At 42.8% G+C, this 25,261-nt stretch overlaps 1 protein-coding gene across 42 annotated transcripts in view; it reads left to right on the top strand.

Annotated features, from left to right (window-relative positions):
- Positions 1-25,261, top strand: part of RBFOX1 (RNA binding fox-1 homolog 1) — a 2,507,416-nt gene that overhangs the window by 2,442,504 nt on the left and 39,651 nt on the right. For 38 of the 42 annotated variants that reach the window (XM_055240471.1, XM_055240470.1, XM_055240511.1 and 35 more), the window contains 2 exons: positions 4,543-4,675; positions 15,926-15,965. In XM_055240471.1, the coding sequence (XP_055096446.1) occupies positions 4,543-4,675; positions 15,926-15,965 (173 nt within the window). Of the gene's footprint in view, positions 1-4,542; positions 4,676-15,925; positions 15,966-22,852; positions 22,896-25,261 lie in introns of all 42 variants that reach the window. The other 4 variants (XM_055240502.2, XM_055240501.2, XM_055240499.2 and 1 more) reach the window with 1 other exon arrangement.

The raw sequence follows: 25,261 nt of genomic DNA, 5'->3' as shown, positions 1-25,261 counted from the left end.
CAGGACAGTGTTATAGAAGGTGGACAGTGAAGAGGTGGTGGCTGTACTCTCCCAGAAGGAAGACAAACATTGATTAACCACTGACAGGGTGTCCAGGCACAGTATTAGGTACCTGATACCTGCCTGGTACCAGTTACTCATCCTAAATGATGAGCAGAACATGGAGATCACCACCCTTACGCAGCTTGCATGCACGTACCAGTAAGCGTCCTTCTCCTTCATTTCTGTGACTCAAGCTAATGATTTTTACATGAACCCGGGGAGGAACAGGGCAGCCCTCTTTAGAAAAAAATTCCAAAATTATTGAAAGGAAGGATTGTAATGAAGGCAGGAATTAATAAAGAAATGAAGAGAGAAGAGAGGAAGAAGAGGGAGAAAAAGAAGAGGGAGGGAAATAAGGAAAAAGAGGAGGGAAGGAGAGAAGGAGGGAAGACAAAAGGAAGAAAGAGGGAGGGAAGGATAGGAAAGAGGAAAGACAAAAGGAAGGAAGAAAAAAGGATGGGAGGAGGAAGGAAGGAATAAAAAAGAAAGGAGCAAGTATAAGGAGAAAGGAAGGAATGTAAGAAAGGAATGTGATCGACGAGCATTTTTCTAAATAGAGATTTCACCAAAGGGCCCCTTGGCCAGCCCAAATTAACAAGAAAGAGATCACTGAAAATACCACCCACCCAGGACACTTGAATCCTCCGGCCCTTTCTCCATGAAGCTTCTGGCCCAAAGCATGATCTGTGGAACTTTTTTTTTTTTTTTTTTTTTTTTTTTGCCAAAGGCACCTGGCCTTCCAGGAAGGCACTATTTAAGCCAGGAATTGATTTGCAGTCCTTCCTGTGTTCCCTTCACAAAATAAGAAGTCCCCCAATGTGCCCTGCTTGGGAGAGACCAAAGAACCTCCTAGGAAGACTTGTAAATATCCTGCATCAGGAAATCCATTTTCTCCCTGTAACAAAGAGGGTACAAAATGGAATCCTGGCTCCACGCTCTTAACAGCACGTGCTCCCCTCTCTCTCTCTTGCCAAGCTTCTGTTTCATGTTATATCTCAACATCTAAATCCTCCAAGAATTGTTGTAAAACCTGCCTGTGGCTGAGAGGGAGCTTGTCTGGCTCACTCGGCTCCATAGCCAGTGATAATGAATGGGTCAGCATAATTACCGTGTTTCCTCACACAGGCAGCCAGCTGCTCTGCCAGATTGTGAATCTTTCATTTTCTTTATTTCAAAATCCAGGGTGTTCCTCTGAAAACTTAATAGTTGAACTGTGGCAAGACAGATTTGGAGTCAAAGCCATTCCCACTCATTTTCTCCCCAGTCATGAAGCATGTGTCTCATCTCTCATTACTTCTGGGTTTTACGATATTAGGATTTACTCATGTTCCCCATTAAGACCCCACCCCTCTCTGCAGTTTCAAGCATAGCAGTTGCCACGCGATACAGGAAACTCAGGTGCTAGGAGCTGGCAAAAAAAGTTAAATAAAATGGCATAATCTGTCTTTAGCAAGAATAAAAAAGTTAAAAATAACCCTTATGGTCTTCTCAGATACAAATAGAAAGATGGAATCATTCTGGGTTCTACAATCCTCATATTTTACCCACACTGTGATAGAAAGATGCAGTAGAATCCATAGAACAGGACGGCTGTGGGACCTTTAAGAACACACAGAATTCCAGACAATAGCCAGTTGGTCTTCACTTTGGTCGGGTTCGGGGGTTTTATTTGGGCCTTCATAATTGCAAGAGTAATTTGGTATGGCTTCTGTGGCAAACCCCACCCGCTCCCATCACCCACCATGTAGGTACAAACATACCCTATCTATGGGTGTAAGTGTAATTCTTGGAGTTCTAAGTGCACTACATGGTCACCCGTCCAACCTCCTTGGTAGCAGCCAGGGCCTCCAGTGACACTTCTCATGCACATTTTTTCCTTCCAATTCTTTTGCCTTTTGCTCCTTCTTCAACCCTCACCTGGGTCCATGCATCAGTGTGTGTGGAAAGGACTCTGAATAATGGGAAGACATAAGGTGGAACGCTTCTACTCTGAAGCTGATAGTGGGAAGGGGACAAGCTCTTCTTGGCAGTTTGGATAGAGGGTGGAGACAACTTTAACATGAAATGAACTACAACCCCTGCCCCGTGAGAGGTTTGCTCTTCTGCAGAAAGCCTGGAAAAGGAGTTGGTTGTGCTGGGTTAACTAAGAGCGCTTCCTTCATGGTGGGCCTTTTGAGCCTTTACTGTGGCTCTCCTGGGACAGGGACTTCCCAAATGCATTTTTTCAGAAAAGCATTCTCTGTGGACACAGTTTGGGAAATAATGCCTGCTGCTTAGTGAGATGGGACAAGCATAGTGAGTATGGTGAGAGCACTGGGAGGGTTAGAGAAGCGAACTGAGCTTGAAGGAAAAGTGGTTTGCTGACTCTATGGGCCCTGAGGAGTTAGGATTTGCATGAGAAGGGAGGAAGGGCATACCAGGTAGAGGAAACAGTGTTGGTTATCAGGGGACTGGGGTAACCATCAGGCATCCGCTGTGGACACAGTTTGGGAAACATTGCCTGCTACTTAGTGAGATGGGACAAGTGGGGTCAGTGTGGTCAGAGCACTGGGAGAGTCAGAGAAGCCAAATGAACTTAAAGGCAAAAGTGGTTTTCTGGCCCCATGGGCCCCGATGATTAGGATTTGCATGAGATGGGAGGAAGGGCATCCCAGATAGAGGGAACAGCAGTAGTTATCAGGGAGCTGGGGTAATCATCAGGCTTAATTCCCCTTCCTAACTCCTCCTCACCTCCTCCTACTCAGAGAATTCTACCCAAGGGAAGATATCCCTGCCCACATTCTTCTTCTTATTTGAGACAGAGTCTTGCTCTGTCACTCAGGCTGGAATGCTGTGGTGCCATCTCAGCTCACTGCAACCTCCACCTCCCAGGTTCAAGCAATTATCCTGCCTCAGCCTCCCAAGTAGCTGGAATTACAGGCATGCGCCACCGTGCCCAGCCCCCCACATTCTCTTTTTAAGGGTCGAGGTCCCAGACTTCTCCTATGTTTGTAATCATGGTGGTTGCCTTTGCCTTTAAATGCCGCACAAGAGTTTAGCAGGCTTATGAGATGTTGGTAATAAGCTGTTTCTCATGGCATGTGTGGTTTGTGCACTCATAGCACATACATGTGTCAGTGGGAATACTTCAATTAGAAGTTTTAACAAGTGATATCCGTACATGAAGGAAACTGTGGAAAAATAGGATGGGGGAAAGTTATGAATAAAAAACACTCATGCAGTTTGGCCCCAGAGATTGCTAGCATGTGGAAAGTTGTGTATATGTGTATATAAATATGTTCATATCAGCATATGTACATCTATGTATACATGCACACATTCATACACATGTCCACATGCATATTCACATATATGTATTTTGCATGCAAATACACCTGTACATATATACATAGGTATATGACTGATAAGACGTCACACATCTTGCAATCTGCCCTTTTAAAAATATGTTTGTGAGTTGGGCATGGTTGGTCCGTAGCTGTAATCTCAGCACTTTGGGAGGTGGAGACAGGAGGACTGCTTGAACCCAGGACTTCAAGACCAGCCGGGTCAACACAGAGAGATCCCGATCTCTACAGAACATTAAAAAATTAGCCAGGCGTGGTAGCACGCTCCTATCTGTGGTCCCAGCTACTTGGGAGGCTGACGTAGGAGGATCACTTGAGCCCTGGAAGTCGAAGGTGCAGTGAGCTGTCATTGCACCACTGCATTCCAGCCTGGGTGACACAGCCAGTCCCTGTCTCAAATAAGTTCATTAATTGAATACTCATGCAGTGAGCTTTCCTCCCATTATTTAGCATTCTTTGCAAACGTTTGTCAGTCACCATATTCTCCTGGGCAAAGGGCGCACTGGCTTTTTTTTATTTTATTTTGTTTTTATTTTATTTTTTTTTATTATACTTTAGGGTTTTAGGGTACATGTGCACAATGTGCAGGTTTGTTACATATGTATCCATGTGCCATGTTGATTTCCTGCACCCATTAACTCGTCATTTAGCATTAGGTGTATCTCCTAATGCTGTCCCTCCCCCATCCCCCCACCCCACAACAGTCCCCGGAGTGCGATGTTCCCCTTCCTGTGTCCGTGAGTTCTCATTGTTCAATTCCCACCTATGAGTGAGAACATGCGGTGTTTGGTTTTTTGTCCTTGTGATAGTTTACTGAGAATGATGTTTTCCAGTTTCATCCATGTCCCTACAAAGGACACGAACTCATCATTTTTTATGGCTGCATAGTATTCCATGGTGTATATGTGCCACATTTTCTTAATCCAGTCTATCATTGTTGGACATTTGGGTAGGGCGCACTGTTTTAACTACGCATCCTCTCTGGAGTCCCACCCTGGCCACCATGTTGCTCTCTGCTTTTTAACCTCCTGACTCCGGGAAGCGGGCGGTGGTCCTGCTGGGACCCTGTGCAGGGACAAGGGTTCCCGGGGCAGTTCCCTCCACAGCAGGGTGTGCATCTGACAGCCTGTGCTCTCTCTCTCCTCTTGCCCCGCAGTGCCAGGCTTCCCGTATCCAGCAGCCACGGCCGCGGCCGCCTACCGAGGGGCGCACCTGCGAGGCCGCGGTCGCACCGTGTACAACACCTTCAGGGCCGCGGCGCCCCCGCCCCCGATCCCGGCCTACGGCGGGTAAGTGGGGCAGCCTCCTGGGTGGGCCTCCCTGCACCAGCCCTCCCTCCCCAGAGGCACGGAGCTGTTTGCGAGCGCATGATGGTCTTGATTCCCCCTCCGCCACCCCCAGAACCGCCCCCAGCATGCAGCCCGGCGCGCACCTGCAGTGGAGCACCTTGCTAAGAGTATTGAAAAATGAGTGTAATCTGTCCTGTCATGGTTGGTGCGTTTAAGCATTCTACATGTCACATGTTGTTATGTAAATTCTCTGAGACTGAATGCTGGAGAACAGAGAAATGGTTACAGCCAAAGATGTATTTCTGATGATTGCAAACATCTGGTTATTAAGGAGGTTGGACCACATTTGCCCCTTGAATTCCTCCACAGAAAAACGTGAGGTTTTCATACATAAAAATCACTGGGTGGTCTTGCTCCCCTCCCCAGGGATATCTTGGCTTCAAGGTTCACGAACCTTTGCCTGCAAAGAGAAAATTAGGTGTTGAGTCACATGCAAACATACGAGAATTAATGAAATTGGAGTTAAGATGCGTTGTAGTTGCATTTTCCAAAATGGCATTTGCCTTCCTTTCTCCTCTGTGGGGACAATGTAAATTAGTTTGTTTCCCATTGCCAATTTGGTCCTTCTGTGCATAGACTTTGATATTGCCAGGCGAATGTCAAGGAATGGTGTGAATGCTCAGTAAAAGAAAAAAAATGATACTGGTGTGTTTGGTGGCAGTCTTGAAATGCTAGTCCCTCTGTCCCTCTTTTAAGGCTCCTGCTAGAATATTCTTGCACCTCTGCAGCCAGGGAGAAAGGGATGCCTGCAAGGCAGTGGTCCCAGACCAGGGGACATTTGCAAGGTCTAGAGACATTTTTGACTGTCACAACAGGAATGGAGAGATGCTATGTCCTCTATTGGGTAGAGTCTAGGGATGTTGTTTGACAGCCCCCAACAAGAAAGAATTATCAGGCTCACAGTCAGTCACGCTGCAGCTGAGAAACCATGCTCTATGTTAAATTCGGCGATCCCCAGAAAGTCTGGCACGAGGCTTCCCTGGCCAGTGACTGGCTTTCTGACGTGTAGAAGAAAATATGGCTGCATTTAAGACTGTGTGAAAAGGGTTAAATGCCCTTTTGATAGCTCTGTTGCTTGTCAATCTTTCAGAAAACCTACATGAGCCTAGATCATCTATTATGACAAAAGGAAACACTTTTTTTCATTACGTATTCATTCTAAACCATAGCGTTCGAAATGTTTCAACAATAAACGCAATAAAGTTAATGGTAAAAAGAAAACAGTAGGTAAAACCATCAGAGAAGGGAAAATTAAGGAAAAGTAGTATGGCAATGTCCATCAAATTTCTTGTGTAGTCATTAGAATTGGGTCAACTTTGAGCTTCTTGGACAAAACAAGAGCTCTCTCTATACATGCAGATATTTTAACTGAAAAGACGGTGGATAGTAACAAACCAAGAATGAACTGGCTATAAATTCTCCCTAATGCCTGTCAAATGTATTTGCATGTCTTAAGCCTTTTGTGTGACCATGCAATATAAGGAATTGTTGATAGTATAATTTTTATCTCTGGTATCACAGCAATGAGTCCATTTTATGGATCCAGAAATGTAAAAATAGAGATTTGTTATTCCCAAGATCATGTAATGAGTTATGAAGGAAAAAGAAAATCCCAAGTTACCTTTGGGCTCATGTAATTACTAAAGCAAGATTCGTACGCTATGAATGCAAAATTGCACTTATACCACATTCGTTTGAAAATTGTTCTCAGTACATGGCAGTTGAAGTGTTTTGGTATATCTACCATCAGTATCTCACTACTATATTAAACAGCAAAAGAAATAATAGAGGAAAATTATATGGCTTATCCTCACATGAACAATTTATAAGCATCTCAGAATAACACACCTGCTGTAAAATCAAAATTAGCTAACTTATAATGAACATGCTCTTTGCTGGGAATAACCATGCATAACTAATTAATGCCATGTTTCACCAGGGAGAGACACAGGCATTTCCGAATGATGAAACAATGTGTTTGTAACTACTTGGGATGAAAATTAATTTTAATATTCCAGCAATATCTGTGATCAGTTTGGTTGTAGTGGTGGATTATGCCTCCTCGCTGATAATAGTATGGCTGGAATTCTAAAGCCATACTTGGAAGCAAGATCAAATTCTCAGCAGAGAAGTAGGAGACCCAGCAGGACTAAGATTGCAGGCATTCATGTCTGCAATAATCTATTAGAGCAAGGTACTGGTGAAAAAGAAGGAAATTCATCCGGTTGCCTGGGTGTTTCACTGGATTACACACTTCCGGGAATGAATTGGCACAGAATGAAAAACTTTGAGCCCAACATCTTAAAGGTTTCCTTTTCCTCTGGAATAAACAGATTAGGCTGCAGGAGATGGCAGTGGGATGGTTCCTCTTGGAAAGGAAGAGAGCAGAGTGGGACACGGGGCAGGAGTTGGCTGGAAGAGCAAGGACCCCCATCTTGTGTTCAGGGAAAGCAAGTAGCAAAGAGGTTGGAAATACTTGTTTTCAGAAAGTAACATCATCAGGATTCAGGTGGTCCAGAGAGTGGATTTCCTGTAGTCTTTTATCTCTAAAGTCCTTTGGAGGAAAACTTCTAACATTGGACTGACGTCTTTACCCCAGCCCAGTTCAGCTCACCCTATGACCCTGTGACTCACACCTATCGTGTTTTAGGCACTGTTGTGTGCTAAAGAGACAAATGGCACCTTGAGAGGTATTTCTTCTGGTTGGGGCAGGGGGTGACATACAAGCCAACAATTTCAATAAATGTGATAAGTGATACAAGAGGATATTGTGTGAACACCAGGGAAAGGTCCTTAGCCCAGCTTGGGTGTTTACAGAAGTCATCCCAGAAGAGAAGAAATATGGGATATATGTAAGTCCAAACATTTCCTAAATTGCCACAGTGAAATCTTATCCTGTGACCCCTCCTCCACGCACACCCCCAGCAATGTCCATCTTTTCTAAGACATAGCCTAACAAACTACATTTAAGAATTTGTTTCCACTGTCACCAACTGAAGGCATATCTGCCAACCTTAATCTGTTCTTCCTGAAGTATCCAATATGAATCTATATTGTTACTAAAATAGCAGTCAAAAAGGTGTCCTAGGTCTATGCATGGCTTCCACATTTTTTTCATCCTGGGAGATAGAAGAAAATATCCTTTAGGATCTCCATGGCTACCTTTGTGGAAGCTTGCGTGACCCTTGGAGGTATCCAACATAAAGATAGTCACATGAGTAGAGTCCCTAAGGATGCCCTACATCCATTTCCTTTTAAAAAAAATTTTTTTTGAGATGGAGTCTCACTCTGTCACCCAGGCTTCGGTGCAATGGTGCGATCTCAACTCACTGCAACCTCCACCTCCTGAGTCCAAGTGATTCTCCCACCTCAGCCTCCTAAGTAGCTGGGATTCCAGGTGCCCGCCACCACACCTGGCTAATTTTTGCATTTTTAATAGAGATGGGGTTTCACCATGTTGGCCAGGCTGGTCTTGAACTCCTGACCTCAGGGGATCCTTCCACCTGAGCCTCCCAAAGTGCTGGGATTATAGGCGTGAGCCACCGCGCCTAGCCATTCATCCATTTCCTTTTATTGATTTGCCTTTTCCTTCCATGTCTTGATATTTTCTGAAGCCCTTCCATGCAGCTGAAGAACATAGGTTATGAAGAGGCCCTATTTTGTCTCACATGGCTAAATAGAAACCCTCTTGGGGCATTAACACATGATGGTTCCTCCAGGGGTAGGGACAGTTGTGGACCATGGTGGGATCATAGGTACAAGTGGAAAACTCTTTACCAAACCAACCAACTCCCCATTGATTGCCAACATCAACGGAATGAGACTGACTGAATAGTTAGAAAGTGATGTCTACATAGTCTATGGAATTTTACAGTCCTAGGAAGACACTGGATTTAAGGTAAATAAGACTGGGCCCCAGTATTCTACCCATACTGGCTTGGACAGCTAACTTAACATCTATAGACAAAGTATCCTTAAGCGAGAGTGGGGGATGTATCTGCCCCCGTAGAGTTGATAGAGGGTAAAGTAGGGAAATCCACGTAAGGTGACAACTTGGTCCATCCTGTGACATGCATTCAGTGAACTGTACCTGCTGTTCTCCAGGTTGATGAACTTGGCGACTTTACTCACCACCCATGGTCTTCTTTCTCAACCTCCCCTTTTGCTTGTGGTTGAGTACACAAGAAGATCCCATGTCTCTCCCTCTGTGCATTATTTATCTTTGCTAGGGGGCACTTGCACTTTCACAGACCTCCATTTCCTTCAAGCCACAGAAATGGTTGAGGCATTTTGCTTATGGAATATGTAGATTGAAAATACAATATTGAGTAGGGAACAGTCACAGAGCAGAGTAGAGTTTTCCTTATTTCTCCTTGCATTTGATCCTGGACTCAATTTGATTGAGAAACCACAATGCCCAGTCTAGCTTCCTATGACTCACATTTGGGAGGAATTACCCACCGGGTAATTGCTGTTCAGGGAGCTCACAAGCTGATTATCTATGCATCAAGACAGCAAGTGGAGGCTTTGGAGACAAACCCTATAGACTTAGTATCTTTGATGTTAAAAAACAGCAGCTAAATCCCAATCCCCCGCCTCAAAGAGGAACTCCATGAGTACCTATTATGTACCATGCATATTTCATGGAGTGCAATGGGGTGCTCTAATGGAACATCACATGAGTTATTTTTGAGATGGAGTCTTGCTCTGTCACCCAGGCTGAACTGCAGTGGTAAAATCTCTGCTCACTGCAACCTCCTCCTCCTGGGTTCAAGCAATTCTCCTGTCTTCAGCCTCCTGGATAGCTGGGATTACAGGCACATGCCACCACACCCAGCTAATTTTTGTGTTTTTAGTAGAGACAGGGTTTCCTCATATTGGCCAGGCTGGTCTCAAACTCCTGACCTCAAGTGATGTACCCACCTCGGCCTCCCAAAGTGCTGGGATTACAGGCATGTGCCACCGCCCCCTGGCCGTGTTTTTATTATTATTCTAAGCCTAAGAATCTAATATCAGCTGTAGGCTTTTGGTCTTATTCTCTAGGTATCTCTGAGCAAGATTTTCTGCCCTTTCTCAGGTAATTGTTATACATCTGTGTAAACTTCCCAGAGTTACCTTGAGAAGTATTTCAGAAGACTCTATACTATTTGGGGTATAGGAAAGATAAAGCAGTATCCCAGGAGAAAACTTAAAGCTGGCCAGTGGCAGAACAAATAGATCCTTTGGAAATGTTTTCACGTTAAGTCCTAAAAAAGCCTCCAACAACAGTCTCTGGGACTATGGGTGTATCTTTCTGTGTACAGATCAGCCATGCTTTCTGGTTTTATCTTCTAAATATCTAAATCCCCAACCTGTGTTATCTGATGCCTAGGAACTGTATTTAGTATAAATACTGGGAGCAAAAGTCATCATTACCCATTGTCAGAATACTTTACACACAGGAGCGTCCAACCTTTTGGTTTCCCTGGGACACACTGAAAGAATTGACTTGGGCCACACATAAAATACACATACACTAACTACAGCTGATGAGCAAAAAAAGAAAAAAAGAATCTCATAATGTTTTAAGAAAGTTAATGAATTTGTGTTGGGGCTGCATTCAAAGCTGTCCTGGGCCACATGCAGCCTATGGGCTGCGGGTTGGACAAGCTTCCTTTGCAGAATTCTTCTTTATAAAGTGTGACTTCTTATTTGCTACTTTTAAAATGTAACCCAAAAAGCCTCTTAATAGCATGAATTTATAGACAAACATCACGAATAAGTGGTCTTTAAAGCCTTTTTTTGGAGGGGAGAATGTGAAAAGACATTTTCACAGATGCCTTTAATAATCTGATTAAAAATTCTCTAGAAAAATACGTACAAACAGGACACACACACACCCAAATTCTATACAAATGCCAGCAAGTTTCTGATCCCCCCGATATCCATTAAAAAATAGCGATATTTGAACACATTAAGAAGTTTATTTTCTAGTTGGAAGGGGCCTCAGGGTAGAACAATTGTAAACAGCCTTTTCTATAAGAATATACTTGTGGCTGGTGAGCAGATTGTATAGTTTGGGCATTTTATACTTTTTTTTAAAGTAAACTAATTTTCTATAGTGCAGTCATTCCCTGCTTGCATTCAAATATTTAACTACTGGTATTACTTTTCTAAGAAAATAAGATGTACATTTGCATTACGTCCTTGCAAAAGCATATTGAGTCCCAATGTGATTGACAAACAATACAATTACCTCTGCATGACTAGACGGACCATCTCTGCATTGAAATAGGACTGCACCTGTTTAGTTCACGATGGTAACTCCCTTCTCTCCTAACTGTTCTGTGGTTAATTTATCTATAGCTGCACCGCAGACATGGATCCCTGTGCCTCTTTCCCTACATATATTTTAAGTGCAGCTGTTTGATGAGGCTTTAAATATTATTTTGGATACATTTTTGGAAACTAGCATGAGGCTTTGTGATGAGAACTTTCCTGTAACCAGCTCCTCCATTAGTATATGACCTAAGAGGCTGACCTTCAGTTTTGTCTCAAATGTAAAGTAAAATAACACTTGGAGGATGGTGTTGCATAGAGCAATGATTCTCATATTCCTGGGACCAATAGCATCAGCATCATCGATTAACTTGTTAGAAATGTAAGCTCTTAGATGCTGTCACCCGGATCTATTGAATCAGAACCTGTTGGCTGGGCGTGGGGCCCAGCCACCTGTGTTTCAAAAGTCCTCCAGGTGATTCTGATACACATTCAAGTTTGACCACCACTGCCTGCCATAGTACTTAAGAGTTTGCACCGTGGAGCCAGACTCCCTGGGCTCAAATCCCATTTCAGACAGTACTCAGTTCTCTTTCAGTTTCTGCATGTTTAAAGAGGCGATGATCACATTATCCATCTCATAGGGGTATTCTAAGGACGGAGTGGGATCATGAGCACAGAATATCTAGACTAGGGACTGATCCGTGGTTAAGTGTTCTACAAATGTGAGTAGTGGGAGTAATGGTGCTCGTGCTGTTACTATTAGGGAGAAAAACAATGTTTTGGTAAAATTGGCTTCCCATTACGTGGCTTTATTTCACACACTGCCAGTGAGGATGACTACATTGCTTACACATCATTTAGAGTTGTCCTAAAGATAGATCACTTGGCCCGGCACGGTGGCTCAAGCCTGTAATCCTAGCACTTTGGGAGGCCAAGGCGGGTGAATCACGAGGTCAGGAGATCGAGACCATCCTGGCTAACACGGTGAAACCCCATCTCTACTAAATATACAAAAAATTAGCAGGGCGTGGTGGCGGGAGCCTGTAGTATCAGCTACTCGGGAGGCTGAGGCAGGAGAATGGTGTGAACCCAGGGGGTGGAGCTTGCAGTGAGCGGAGATCTTGCCATTGCACTCCAGCCTGGGGGACAGATCGAGACTCCGTCTCAAAAAAAAAAAAAAAAAAAAAAAAAAAAAAAGATCACTCATCCTTTCCATTTCTCACCAACACATGTGCACTTTGAAAACAAATAATCCCTTCATGATGGGGTTTATAATGGCAGCTACAATCGTCTTTTCGCTGTGAAGGCACCATATTTAGACCCTAATGCTTGTATCTTTCCCCCCCAGCCCTGCAAGAAGCCAGCCCATGGGTCTTCCAGCCATAGGTCTTGCCTTGCAGTACCCTCGCCCCACCACCCTTTGCCTTGACAGCCCTTCACTCCTCTCTACCGAGCCAAGGCTTTGAGGTTTCTGTGCCATTTGCTCAGCCTCTCTCATCTCTGCTGCTGGCCCTGCCTCCTTGTGTTCCACATTCAGGGCACCTTCGTTGTTCTCTCCTGCAGTATCTATCCCAGCTGTGATTCTACAGTTTTATGCATAATTTGTGACTGTGTGTCCCACTCCCTGTACACTCTGGGAGGGCAGGTTTACTGAGGGGGCTTGCTTCTTCGGTCTCCATGCCTTGGCAATAGTAGTTGGGGTACAGGAAACCTTTCAGTCTTAGAAATAGTATGTATTTGGCTTGTTTGAGCTTTTCACAATAAGAAAGTTAGACTAGTTCTTCTTTGGTTCAATGTCTCATCAATGTAGGATGGCAGCATCCCCCAAGTAAGTTTCTGTAGCCCACAGTGGAGGACAAAGCATGGCAATCAGGTTACCCTACTGAGGAGAGACTCCTAAGAGCAAACATCACGGCATGTTCTTTCCTCACCTCTGGGCAATGTTGGTACAAATAGGCTTGACATGGAGGCACAAAACTGGCCATGGTGCATAACAACTTGTCTTAATGAAAGAAGGGATCAGTTTCTTGGCCAGAGCTCAGCCTCAGCTGTATCAAAGAACCCCACTCTTGGCCCACACCCATGCCATGTGCCCCTTTGGAACAGCCTCCAAGGCCTGGGCTCAGTTCTTCTCTCCATCATTTATAGAAGATCAGAGACAGATGAGGTTCCACCGTTGAGATCTTTAGAAGTCATTATTTCCCATATTTAAAGGTATATGTTTCATATTTGGTAAAAAATATATTGTTTACTTCTAGACTACTTTCTGTCTAGTCTCTTGCCCTGGTCTCCCAATTCAGGTTCGAGTCTGTTAATCGTATTTCTCCTCCATTCACAACAGCCACTGATACCGAATAGCCAAATCAGAGACAAACCTGAGAGTCCTCCCGACCCATTATTGAATTCTACCTGGAGTTGGTAAAGCAACGACTCAATCTCCTTCTGACACCTTCTCATGCCCACCCTTCCCTCTAAAATATGAGCCCTATTCACCCAGTTATTGTCCATCTTCTAGGTAACAAGCAATGTGTCAGGAATTGAGATAGAATGTTAGTTAAGCCATGGGGTGTAGCTTTTAAGGTGCAATGAGTCACATGCACACAGACCTTTAATGTGAGGCAGAAATTGACCACTGACTCAGATAAGAGTCTGAAAAATGATGCTGGTGTTCATAATGGGAAAAGTCACCCAGCTGCAGGTGGGCACCGGGTCTCAGACGTGGTGACCTTGTTAGAGTTACAGTGTTAAGGATGATGCCACCCATCCCTTTGCAAGCATTATCTTATGAAACCCTTCTTTGAGGTAGGCACTTACCTATTTTCCCTTTTTAACGGATGAGTAAGTGAGGTTCAGATATCTCAAGTAATATGTCCAAAGGCACTGAGCTGTTGATTGAGGATGCTGCACTTTGACTCAAATCCCCATGTGCTTCCCATCTAACTTGGCTCTTGAATGGCCACCTCACTGCTTTTGGATGAGGATACTGGAATAAAGGGCATTGCCAGCACAAGGCATTGCACGTGCAAGGGCATGGCAGCATGAAAGAATGGGATGGAGCTGTTTTGGTGTGGCTAAATAATCAGTCCTGTGGTTTGGGACCCAAACTAAATACCTGTTGCTCCCTCTCTTTCATCAGACCTGTTCCAAGTCCTGTTGGCAGAGGGTGACTCTGCCTTCTGACCCCCCAACCGACATTCTCTATGTTGGAAATGTTGAAAAAGAATTCAAAGCATAGCTCGGGATGCTGCACAGCTCAGCATCTTGGATTAGGGCTTTATGCCACTTCACAAGCGCTCTTGTGAACTGTAGCCCTCCCGGATCAAATATGAACAACAGCTGAAAGCTATTCCTACCAACCTCCTTAGTGTGTGACATCCCTGCCACATTTTTAAGGACAGTGGTACTTGGAGTTTAGCCAATCGACTCCAAAATACTCTAAGAAGCACACTAGAGTGTTCTCCAGCAAACCAGTGTCACAGCTGCGTGTGTGTGTCAGTACTGTGTGTGTGTGTGTGTGTGTGTTGTAAAATGCCTTCCCCTGGCTCAATATGCTTTGCTTACATGTGGGTTCACTCTGCTACAGAAACCTACTGGAATCATTTGGTATTAAAGTTGTGTTTCTATTAGAACCTCAGCCTCATTCAGTGGTGGGGCTCATTGGTCCTTTGCCGGAATCATAAGTCATCCAGAAACATCATGGGAAGATATCGGGGAAGATTGTAAATAACTACGATCCTTTTGAAAATAGGCATTTAGAAAGAGTTTCATATGCAAGATGCCTTATGATCCTTACAAAAACCTGTGAAGGCTACATACGATTCTCGTTAAACTCATTTTCATGCTTAGGAAATATAAATCAGTTTCTCACGACCACGTAGCTAAGAGCTTGTTTTCCTGGTTGTTTTACTCAAAGTATACCAGAAAGCTTCTGGGGAATCATCCCCTAACCCCTGTCCCCAGCCCTCTGAAGTCTCTTCTTTCTGGGATGGTCACTATATGGGTGGCAACAGAGAGCTGCTATCAGATTGGGCTTGTTCAATCAGGGTGTGGGACTTTGTTTACTCTAGATATAATTTATGTGAACACACAGATATTCACATGTATATACCCTTGTACATATAAGCACACAAATACATATAAATAAGTATACACATGCATATATACATGCTTACATACATGTATATACTATAGACAAATACAAACATGCATTCCTACACTTTTCCATATTAACACACATAGACAAATATGCACACAGTGCACTTGTACACATGAAGACATGTCTGCACACAAAACCCATTCTTGCACACGTACCCATGCTCACCCACATACAGTTAGAGATATTCTCCATTTGCCATAAAATAATGCATGTGGAATTACCAAATATAATACAATGTGAAAGAATATAGAAGGAAATTTTTGAAACCCTATGTGTTGTCCAGCTCACCTAAGGCCATTCAGCTCTAGCCCATATTGAAAATGCTGCAATCTGTGTCTTGACCTTTACAGTCCTATTTTTAAATAGATGTTTTGGGTTTTCGTTCTGTGGGGTAGGGGGTTATGTGGTTTGATTGCCAACTCTGACCTGTTAAGATGCTCATGTCTGTCTGGGCCACTTAAAATAAATCTCAGTCCTCTTTGCATTTCAAAGTCGTGCATTTCTGTACCCACTCCTGAGAGAGTGGGAAGTTTGGGACCTAGCACACTGCCACCACCACATCCTCATTCTGGGCCAACACCAAAGCCCGGCCTAATTTTCTCGGTTTGCTCAACTGCCGTTGTCTCCAACCTCCTTAATCAATGTGAAAACGATCCTCGGTTCCTGTGTTTTGGATCTTGTGACCAAACTAACCTCGCCAGTGCAGGGGTTGGTGTGTCTGCATGGGAAATGCACTAATATGGATGTTTCTCTTTGTGTGTGCACCCTTGCAGTGTTGTTTACCAGGATGGATTTTATGGTGCAGACATTTATGTAAGTATTCATTGACGTGCATGCCGTCCCCGTTTCCTCCTGGAGTCATTCTTTTTACAAGTTTGCTGTGAACTTCTCTACTTGGTGTAGTTGAGTTTCTCTCCTTGGTCTGTAGGAAATAATTCAGTGGTTCGTCTTGCAGGACAGAAAGCCTTCTGCTCCGGAGCTCATGGCAGACATCACTGGCTGTTTACTGGGGTGGAATTAACCCCTTGATCAACTTCAGAATAAATGCAATTCCCCCAAAAAGGTGGCATTTCTTTCACAGCAGCTACAGACCCCACTTCACCCACAAAGAAATTGTCTCTGAAGTTCTCAATATGTTCTTTGTTTTTAGTTTAATATTTAGGATAACCGCTGTAGTTACCAGCTGCAGAGGGTTAAAAGATATTTTCATGGCTGATATTTTTGATGTTTTCCCTAAAATATCACAGTAGCCTTAGAAACACTCTTTCTCTCTCTAGACATGGACAAGAGTTTAGCCCTAAACATCTCCTAATTCTCTTAACAAAATAAATGTCAAATTGAACATTGAGCCCCCATTTTCTTTAACCTTTTATTCCATTTCCCCCAGTGACCTGACTTAAAATTGCTTGCTAAATAGTACCACTGTAAGTTTACTTTTAGAAAAGAGGAGGCTATTTCTCATTATGGAAACAAGAATTAAACTTAACTATGTTCATCTAGAGGTAGTTATTCTCTGACATTATTATACTAACATTGACGTTATGAACATGACTTGGAGTAAACACAATTTTGAATAAGTAGGCAGTGTTGGGAGATACTCCCTAAATCATAATTTTTATTACAAAAGACCTCAGTCAATGGGATTGTATTTGTTTTATAAACTGGATAGCAGAAAAATCCTGTTTCTGATGAAATTGATATCATGTACTAAAAGATGAATAAGGCACTGATTATTTTATTCCTTTTGAATTTCAAATCATTACAATTTTGAGATATAGTATTTATCTCCATCAATGATAGACTTAGTTGAGTTCTGCTATTGCATCAAGTATATTTGCTATGATCTGTGGGTTAGTATTTTTTCCCCCATAATAAAATGAGTGAGAACCCATATGTCCTAATTCACTCGGTGATCAATCAGTTTTCTTCTTTTTTGTGGAACTTAAGCTTTTCCGTCTCATGTCGTCTTTTTTCAGACTTTCAGATTTTAAATTATGAGGCAGGCTGGGGCTGAGCAGTTTGCAGCCCATTCATATCCTCAGGCACCTGCTAAACCCAGTCACCAGTCCTGGCTCTCGACTTCATGCAGCCCATGGGTAGATTATCGCCGATGGAAGGAGCCAGAATGGTAGTTGGCATCGCAGAATTTAGGGCTTTAGAAATGAAAGGGAATAGACAAGGGATAGAGAAATGCTTTTTAAAAAAATCCACCAAAATGAAAACTATCTCCAGCAACACCTACCCAAGAAAAAAAAAATGCAGATTTTCCTGAGTTTAGTTAAAAATATTTCACAATCATTTAGTGAGTGTCCACCTCTTCATGCCTCAGTTTCTTCAAACTGACAATAATTTATTGAATCATTAATGTGGGGTGTCTTATGCAGATGTCAAATTGGTGTCTTCCTGGCCTCAGATTCTTGAGTAGCAAGAAGGAGAGGCTGCCTGTAGGCAGGGTCTGTGGAGCTCCCAGAAATAAGGAAAAAGAAGGGATTCATTTAAGTGAGTGCGAGTGTGTGTCTGTATCGATTGGGGCATATCGCTGCATCAGAAAATCCACAGAGCAATGCAAATAGAGAAAAAACAAAGTTAGAAGAAGGAAATATGCCAACCACTTGACTAGAGAGGAAAAAGAAAATTTATGCAGGGAAGAAAGCCACAGAAGTGTCCCTTTGTGCTTTTCTAGTTCCTTTAGGAGATTTTTGTCTCTCACACATTCATCATGTTTGGGCCAAGCCCACTGGGTGCAGTGATGCAGCTCGGGAAGCATCAGGGTGAGCTTCACAGGACAGAGTTTCTTCCCGTCTTAAGTTGTCTGATATGTTCATTCATAAAACTGCCCCTTTTCTGACTTTTCAGGCCACGACCCCCAGCCAGAAATTATTTTCCCCACTCTTTATATTATAATGACAATAAGATTTTCCAGTGGGGAAGTATCACATATGCAGTCAGGTGGCAAAAAAAAGTTCCTGCAATATGAATTTAGAGATTTGTTTACCCAGCACGTTTCTGTCCTGTCTCTAACAGTCTCTAGAATCTTGTAGACCTTCCTGAATATCTTGCTTTGTCAGATGATGACTTTAACATATTGCTGCTGGTGTGTGTCTGTGTGTATATTGGACAGTAGGAAACTAGCCTGCGCCACTGCCCAGATCAGCAGCAGAACAAAAGGTCTTTGATGACCGTAAGTTTAAGAAATATAAATATGTTCTGCACCACAGAATATACAGAACAAGATTCATCCTAGTTAGAAATATGTCATAATCTTGAATGTGCTTTTTAAAGCCACTACTCTACCTCCCTTGAGATACCAGCATGTTCTGATGAGTGGAAATATCCCCAAGCTTCGTTTTTAAAAGAGATGATGGTTAAACAGATTCTTAGAAAGTCATATGAGGTTCTACTTTAAAGAAAGATTTTGGCTTACTCCTTCAATCTCGTTAAAAACAGTACACAATATATAGGTTTAGGGCAATTCTGAGCGGCCCCAGGATATATGTTAGACACATCAGATACCTCTAATAGATTTAAACCTCTTTTTGTTATTACTGTATTTTTTAGACAGTCTTACTGTGTCGCCCAGGCTGGAGTGCAGTGCTGCGATCTCAGCTGTCTGCAACCTCTGCCCCCTGGAAGCAATCCTCCTGCCTCAGCTTCCCGAGTAGCTGGGATTACAGGCGCCTAGCACCACCCCTGGCTAATTTTTTATTTTTAGTAGAGACAGGATTTCACCGTGTTGGCCAGGGTGGTCTCGAACTCCTGACCTCAAGTGATCCATCCGCCTCGGTCTCCCAAAGTGCTAGGATTACAGGCGTGAGCCGCCGCACCAAGCCATAAACCTCTTCTTTTTAATTTTATTGGGTAGTCAGTTTCTAGCCTCAGTCACTGCTAAGGAAGATAACGGAGGGTGCTGTCAGATTCTTCCTGCTCAAGATGTTCTCCATCCTGGCGGTATATCAGAGCAGGTCAACAACTCAACGGCTTGCATCCCAGAACTACTGGGCTTTTGTCGGTACCCTGCTCTCTCCCCTCCCCTGTCCTTTGTTCTTCAAGGTCTTTCCATGCCTACCACCTGAGGTTGGAGCCCTCGGGCATTTTTTAGTTCTGCCAAAGAAAGCACATAGTCATCGAAAGACCTGCATGATCCCTGTAACTGGCAGGCCACAACCTCCTCTCTCAAATGACCTCCTTCTGAAAGTTTTCAGAGGAAAGAGGATTGAACGGAGAGGGACAGATGATCACAGATGTCCTGAAATTGCCAAAGAGAGTAGACTTGTTATGAAATGCTGTGAGCCAGACATGAAGGGAAAAAACCAGGACAGCTCGTTTGGGCAGAGGGCAAAGACAAAGCCTTCCTCCTGTTTAGGAAATGAGCCCTGTAGGAAACCCACTGCCTCTAGCCCCAGTGGAGAGGTTCAGGCACAGTGTGGTTGGCTACTCATCGGAGAGGACGTGGGGGTTGTTTGAGAAAGGAGGATAGGAATGATCTTTATCTGAGTCCCTTCTACCTGAGAACAGAACAGAACACACACACACACACACACACACACACTTTTGTATAAAAAGATAGGAATTTTCATAATGAAAGATATCAAATCTTTTGATATGTTCACTATTATTGCTTAGTGGTACACCTTTAAATAAATTCATTTTAATTAAAAGTGGATCAAGTTAAGCAAACTAAATGGTAGAGTTTATACAAACAGGCTTGCAGTGCAAGACTAAGGTTCTTAGTCCTATAGAGTCTCTCATACTTAGAAGTGAAGCTATAGATTTTTTTTGAGGTGGAATCTCGTTCTGTCACCCAGGCTGGAGTGCAGTAGCATGATCTCAGCTCACTTGCAACCTCCACCTCCAGGGTTCAAGCGACTCTTCAACCTCAGCCTCTTGAGTAACTGGGATTACAGGTACCCACCACCATGCCCAGCTAATCCATGTATTTTAGTAGAGATGGGGTTTTGCCATGTTGGCCAGGCTGGTCTCAAACTCCTGACCTCAAGAGATCCACCTGCCTTGGCCTCCCAAAGTGCTGGGATTACAGGTGTGACCCACCACGCCTGACCCCTGAAGCTAAAGATTTTATGAGGCGAGAAGTTGACCAAGGAGTGGAAAACAAGCATTGCTTAACTCAACAAAGACATTCCTTGGTTGACCTTCTCTTGGAGAGATCAAAAAGTATAGCATTTGATCAAAAAATAACTATTAAGATTACAAATGAAAAGAGGGAGAGAAAGAAATTATAATGAACTGTTAAGAATTGACAAATGGATAGAAACTGGAATAACATAGTGGGGTGTTTGACAATGGGAAGAGAAGAGGGAAAGAGTGAGAGGATATAGAATATAAATGTTAACCACGTTCCTTTTTATTAAGAACATCCTAAGAGTCCTAACATTAGGCGCAACCATGAGGGCCACCTAGCAAATATGTCTTGAGATTCCAGTGCATTTTTATGCCATTCCTAAATTCTGTATAACAAGTTTCTGGTTAACACCATGGCTAAACACAGTTATTGCTGAATTCATGTCACTCTGCCACCCACATGTTTTAAAACAAAGAGGTATCCTCATTTCACTGATGTTTAAACTCAGGAATGAGATGTGTCAGTCACTTTGGGAACATGTAAAGCTGGAAAGTAGGAATTCTTTAAATAAAAACCCCTAGTCTTTCTTCCTGAGACCTTGTTTTCAGTGTGAGGTGGCTGAGGATTGGCATTTGACTTGCCATCCCCAGTCACCATAGTGGAGACCTCAGTCCCCCAAGAAATCAGGCGAATGCTGTGTTTGCAATGGGAGAGACAAGATGTTGAGTGTTTTTTTTTTTTTTTTTTTTTTTTTTTAGCAATTTTTTTTTTTTCTTTTTTTTTTTTTTTTATTATACTTTAGGGTTTTAGGGTACATGTGCACAATGTGCAGGTTTGTTACATATGTATCCATTTGACCCAGCCATCCCATTACTGGGTATATACCCAAAGGACTATAAATCATGCTGCTATAAAGACACATGCACACGTATGTTTATTGCGGCACTATTCACAATAGCAAAGACTTGGAACCAACCCAAATGTCCAACAACGATAGACTGGATTAAGAAGATGTTGAGTGTTTTACCTTTATTACCTCATCTCTCCTCACCGCAGCCCTTGAAACAAGGAATCTTACCTCTTTTTTTTTGTTGTTCCAGAAGAGAAACTTTTTTTGGAAACAGACTCCCTGTATCACCCAGGGTGGAATGCAGTGTCATGATCTCAGCTCACTGCAACCTCTGCCTCCTAGGTTCAGGCGATTCTCCTGCCTCAGCCTCCCAGATAGCTGAGACTACATGCATGCGCCACGACACCTGGCTAATTTTTGGATTCTTAGTAGAAACGGGGTTTCACCATGTTGGCCAGGCTGGTTTCGAATTTCTGACCTCAAGTGATCCACCTGCCTTGGCCTCCCAAAGTGCCGGGATTACAGGTGTCAGCCACCACGTGTGGCCAACAGGAAACTCTTTGTTCCAGAAAAGAAAATAATTTGTCCAAAAATCTTCACTGACACTGGGCCTTGAGCCCACATGATTTGACTACTGAGTTTAATGCTTAAGCCCTGAGCCCACAAACTCAAGTCATTGCTCTAATTGAGCAAAATTTGAAAGCTACAGTGAAAGACGGGAAAGGAAGAGGGAGAGAAGTGAGAGCATAATGGGGTGGGTAGACCACTGAGAATAATGTTTGTACTGGAAATATTCAAATAAGCAGTGAACTAGGAGAGAAAGGAGGAGAGAGAGGAACACGAATGTTATCAGGCATCGCTCCATAAGCTTAGACTTTTAACATAAGGAAGCAAATTTAAACTGGAAAGGCAGACTATGTAGGAAAAAGCATACACATGCCTTTATAGGGTACGTCCTTCAGTCTCTTCAAATGTTCAGCCATCTCATTGTCTGCCCTGGAACTGGAGAATTTTGTTTCAAACTGTGACCACTCACATGGACGATTAATCTTGCCCATGAGTGACTCTTATGTCCAAAAACTGCATCCTAGTCCATACAGGGATTCTACAGAGACCTTCCTTGCCAGTGCTAGATTTCTATGAAATGATAGCATTTTGATATGTATATTAACACTAGTTTATACACACGCACACGCAATCATATATACTCACAGTTCTCTAGTCTGAAAGTCTTAGAAGTAGCTATCGTAGCTTCAGTGTAATTCATGAATTCATGAACTGCAATTTTGCTGTTAGTCGAAATTAATTTAACAAGTAAATGCATTTATGCAGTTATGGTTGCTACTGTGCTGTTTTCTTAACTACTTCAATAATTAGGCATTCATGTTAAATCCTTAGATATTCCAGAAAATTCCAATCATGAGATAAACAGATAAATTTGAAATAGTTAATTTGGACTGTTGGGATATGCTTTAAGAGGCAAGAAGCCATGAAATTATCTTTTTTTCTTCTTTAGAAATAAACACAAGTTACAACACAAAGTGGTTTGATCCCCATCTCCACCTTGATACTCTCCATTGCAGAGATTTGCAACTAAAAATGTTTGTCCATGCCCAGTGCCCCTTTCAGCTTGGTGGGTCAGTCCCAAGTCTTGAAGTAAGAGAGAAGCAAACTTGTAAATGAATTGCTCTGGAATTTGTCTGACTTATGCATTCTCTTTTATTTATTTCATTTTTGCATTGAAAACATTACATTTCTGTTTCCTTATAGAGTAGTGTATCAAGAGCCTGTGTATGGCAATAAATTGCTGCAGGTATGAAATCCCGACTGGTGGAGAAACTCATCACTATGATTGTGGGTTTGCTGTGAAATCCTTACTAACAAGATAATTCTGGGGAGGGGAATAGTTCTCTAACACAGGAGGAAAGACTTAACTGAATTTTCCAGTTTTAATATGAAATCTCCTAGAATAGAGGTGGCTATCCCTGTGTCAGTATATCCACTGACTGTGTTGTGGCAGTTCCTTCCAAATATGGGTGCCGTTTCCATGACTGCTGTTAGCTGGCCTTGGCCATGAGCTTTGTTAGATAGTGAGTGTGTCAAATGGTGGTCTAGCTTGGCTGTTAATTTTTTAGTTTAAAAGCTATCTGGACTCAATCAGTATAAATCAAATGAAAATAATTCAAGTTTCTAATTGAACCAATTGTCTGGGTAATTTTTTGGTAGGTTCCCAGAGTGAACTGGAATGGGGTTAAATCAAGAATCTCACATGCAACATTAAGAGCCAGCGTACCTGACATCTAACATGACCTTCCCTGGTCTTAGTAGAGGTGATCAGAAATTTATTTCACACCTATTGTTATAGCTTTTAAACGTATTTCCCACTGCTGAAGTAACCAGCAACTGAACAAATTTGTAGGAAGAGAAAAAGTCAAGATATTCATTGGAATATGGCTGGCCTAGAGTCTCCATATTTGGTCTATTACCCACATTGAAACTGTCAAATAAGATGAATGTCAAACTGAGGATGATCAGTGAGAGTTTTAGGGCATTACTTTCCCTATCGCTGCAATTCCCTTTTTTCTTCAGTATTATGAGTGAATTAAGCAAGTACTTTTTGTAAACCATGAGAATTGATTGAGTTTTAATTAAAACCTGAATGTGAGAAAGAGGTACTTTGACCTAGTAAAGGGCAATATGGTTAAAATTCCTGAGATGAACTTTCACTGTCACATTTCAAGAGAACTGGACCTGCGACTGCCACCCTTCAAAAATAGACAAAGGTGGCCAGGTGTGGTGGCTCACACCTGTAATCCCCGTACTTTGGGAGACCAAGGCAGACAGATTGCTTGAGGCCAGGGGTTCAAGTCCAGCCTGGCCTATATGTCAAAACCCCATCTCTACTAAAAATACAAAAGTTAGCCAGGCGTGGTGGCGCATGCCTGCAGTCCCAGCTACTCCGGAGGCTGAGGCAGGAGAATCGCTTGAACCTGGGAGACGGAGATTGCAGTGAGCCGAGATGGCGCCATTGTACTCCAGCCTGGGTGACAGAGAAGACTCTGTCTCAAAAAAAAAAAAAAAAAAAGAACATATAGATAAATTAGGGAGACAAATTTTTCGTTTTAAAATGTTCTTGTAAGTATTATATAGTAAATAAGATTTAAGTTGCAGGTATATATACCAGCACACCTGTTTTGTGCCAAGTGAGACTTGACCGTTGGATATTTTCATAATAAAGGGAGTCTTTACCCCTAGTTAAGCTGATGTATTTTCCTACGCACTCCAGCTGAAGGAAGCATGTGTAACACGTACATGTTACAGTCCTACTGACACCCACATCCCCCTAGGACACACAGGTTTCCCCTCCCCTATTTCATTATTTGGCCAGTAGAACATTATTTGGCCAGTAGAACAAGTGCTCTACAGTGAAAACTTCGATTTAAGCCTCAGATTCTCTGAGATGCCTTGGAGGTCCCTCAATGTTCGTGAATATTGTCCCAAGGAGTTCCACAAACGGAGTAACCAGTTTAATTTAACTGAGCATCTGCCAAGCCGATTTGGTTGTGGAAACTTTGCTTTCCTTGCCACCATTAATACCCTACAAGCATAATTTTGAAACTGCTTTATTAGCTAGGCACAGTGGCTTACACCAGTAATCCCAGCACTTTGGGAGGCTGAATTGGGAGGATCGCTCGATCCCAGGAGTTTGAGAGCAGCCTAGGCAACATAGTGAGACCCCATCTCTAGTAGTAATAAGAATAAAATGCTTTATTGGAGCATCGTTTGAGGTGCTTAATGGGTAACTACCTCAAAGGACCGCTAGAGGTTTTGCCAAGAAAAGAAACTTCTCAGTTGGTGGCCTCACTCATGTGGTCGTGGCAACAAGATCCACAATGACAATTTGAAATTTTTATATAAGGTTACACATTTATATTTTGCTGCCCATCACGTAGAGAAATAAATGCTTCATGAATAGGAGTGTGGAACTATTTTGTGTTTGTCATGCCTTGTTCCTTTGGTTTGGTGGTGGGAAAAATCTAATTGTCAATGACACGTTTTTGTCATATGATCTCAGAAGACCAGGTTCAACATGAACATGGTCTGGTGACAGCAATTGAAAGTGAGTGTTCCTTTTACAGACATCACTATGGAACCTTGAAGAAGTTCTGGCTATGCTCA

This window comes from Symphalangus syndactylus, chromosome 14 (genome assembly GCF_028878055.3).
Source record: "Symphalangus syndactylus isolate Jambi chromosome 14, NHGRI_mSymSyn1-v2.1_pri, whole genome shotgun sequence".
Classification (NCBI taxonomy): domain Eukaryota; kingdom Metazoa; phylum Chordata; class Mammalia; order Primates; family Hylobatidae; genus Symphalangus; species Symphalangus syndactylus.
The sequence above is the reverse complement of the archived record's forward strand: the minus strand, read 5'-3'. Positions and strand labels throughout refer to the sequence as shown.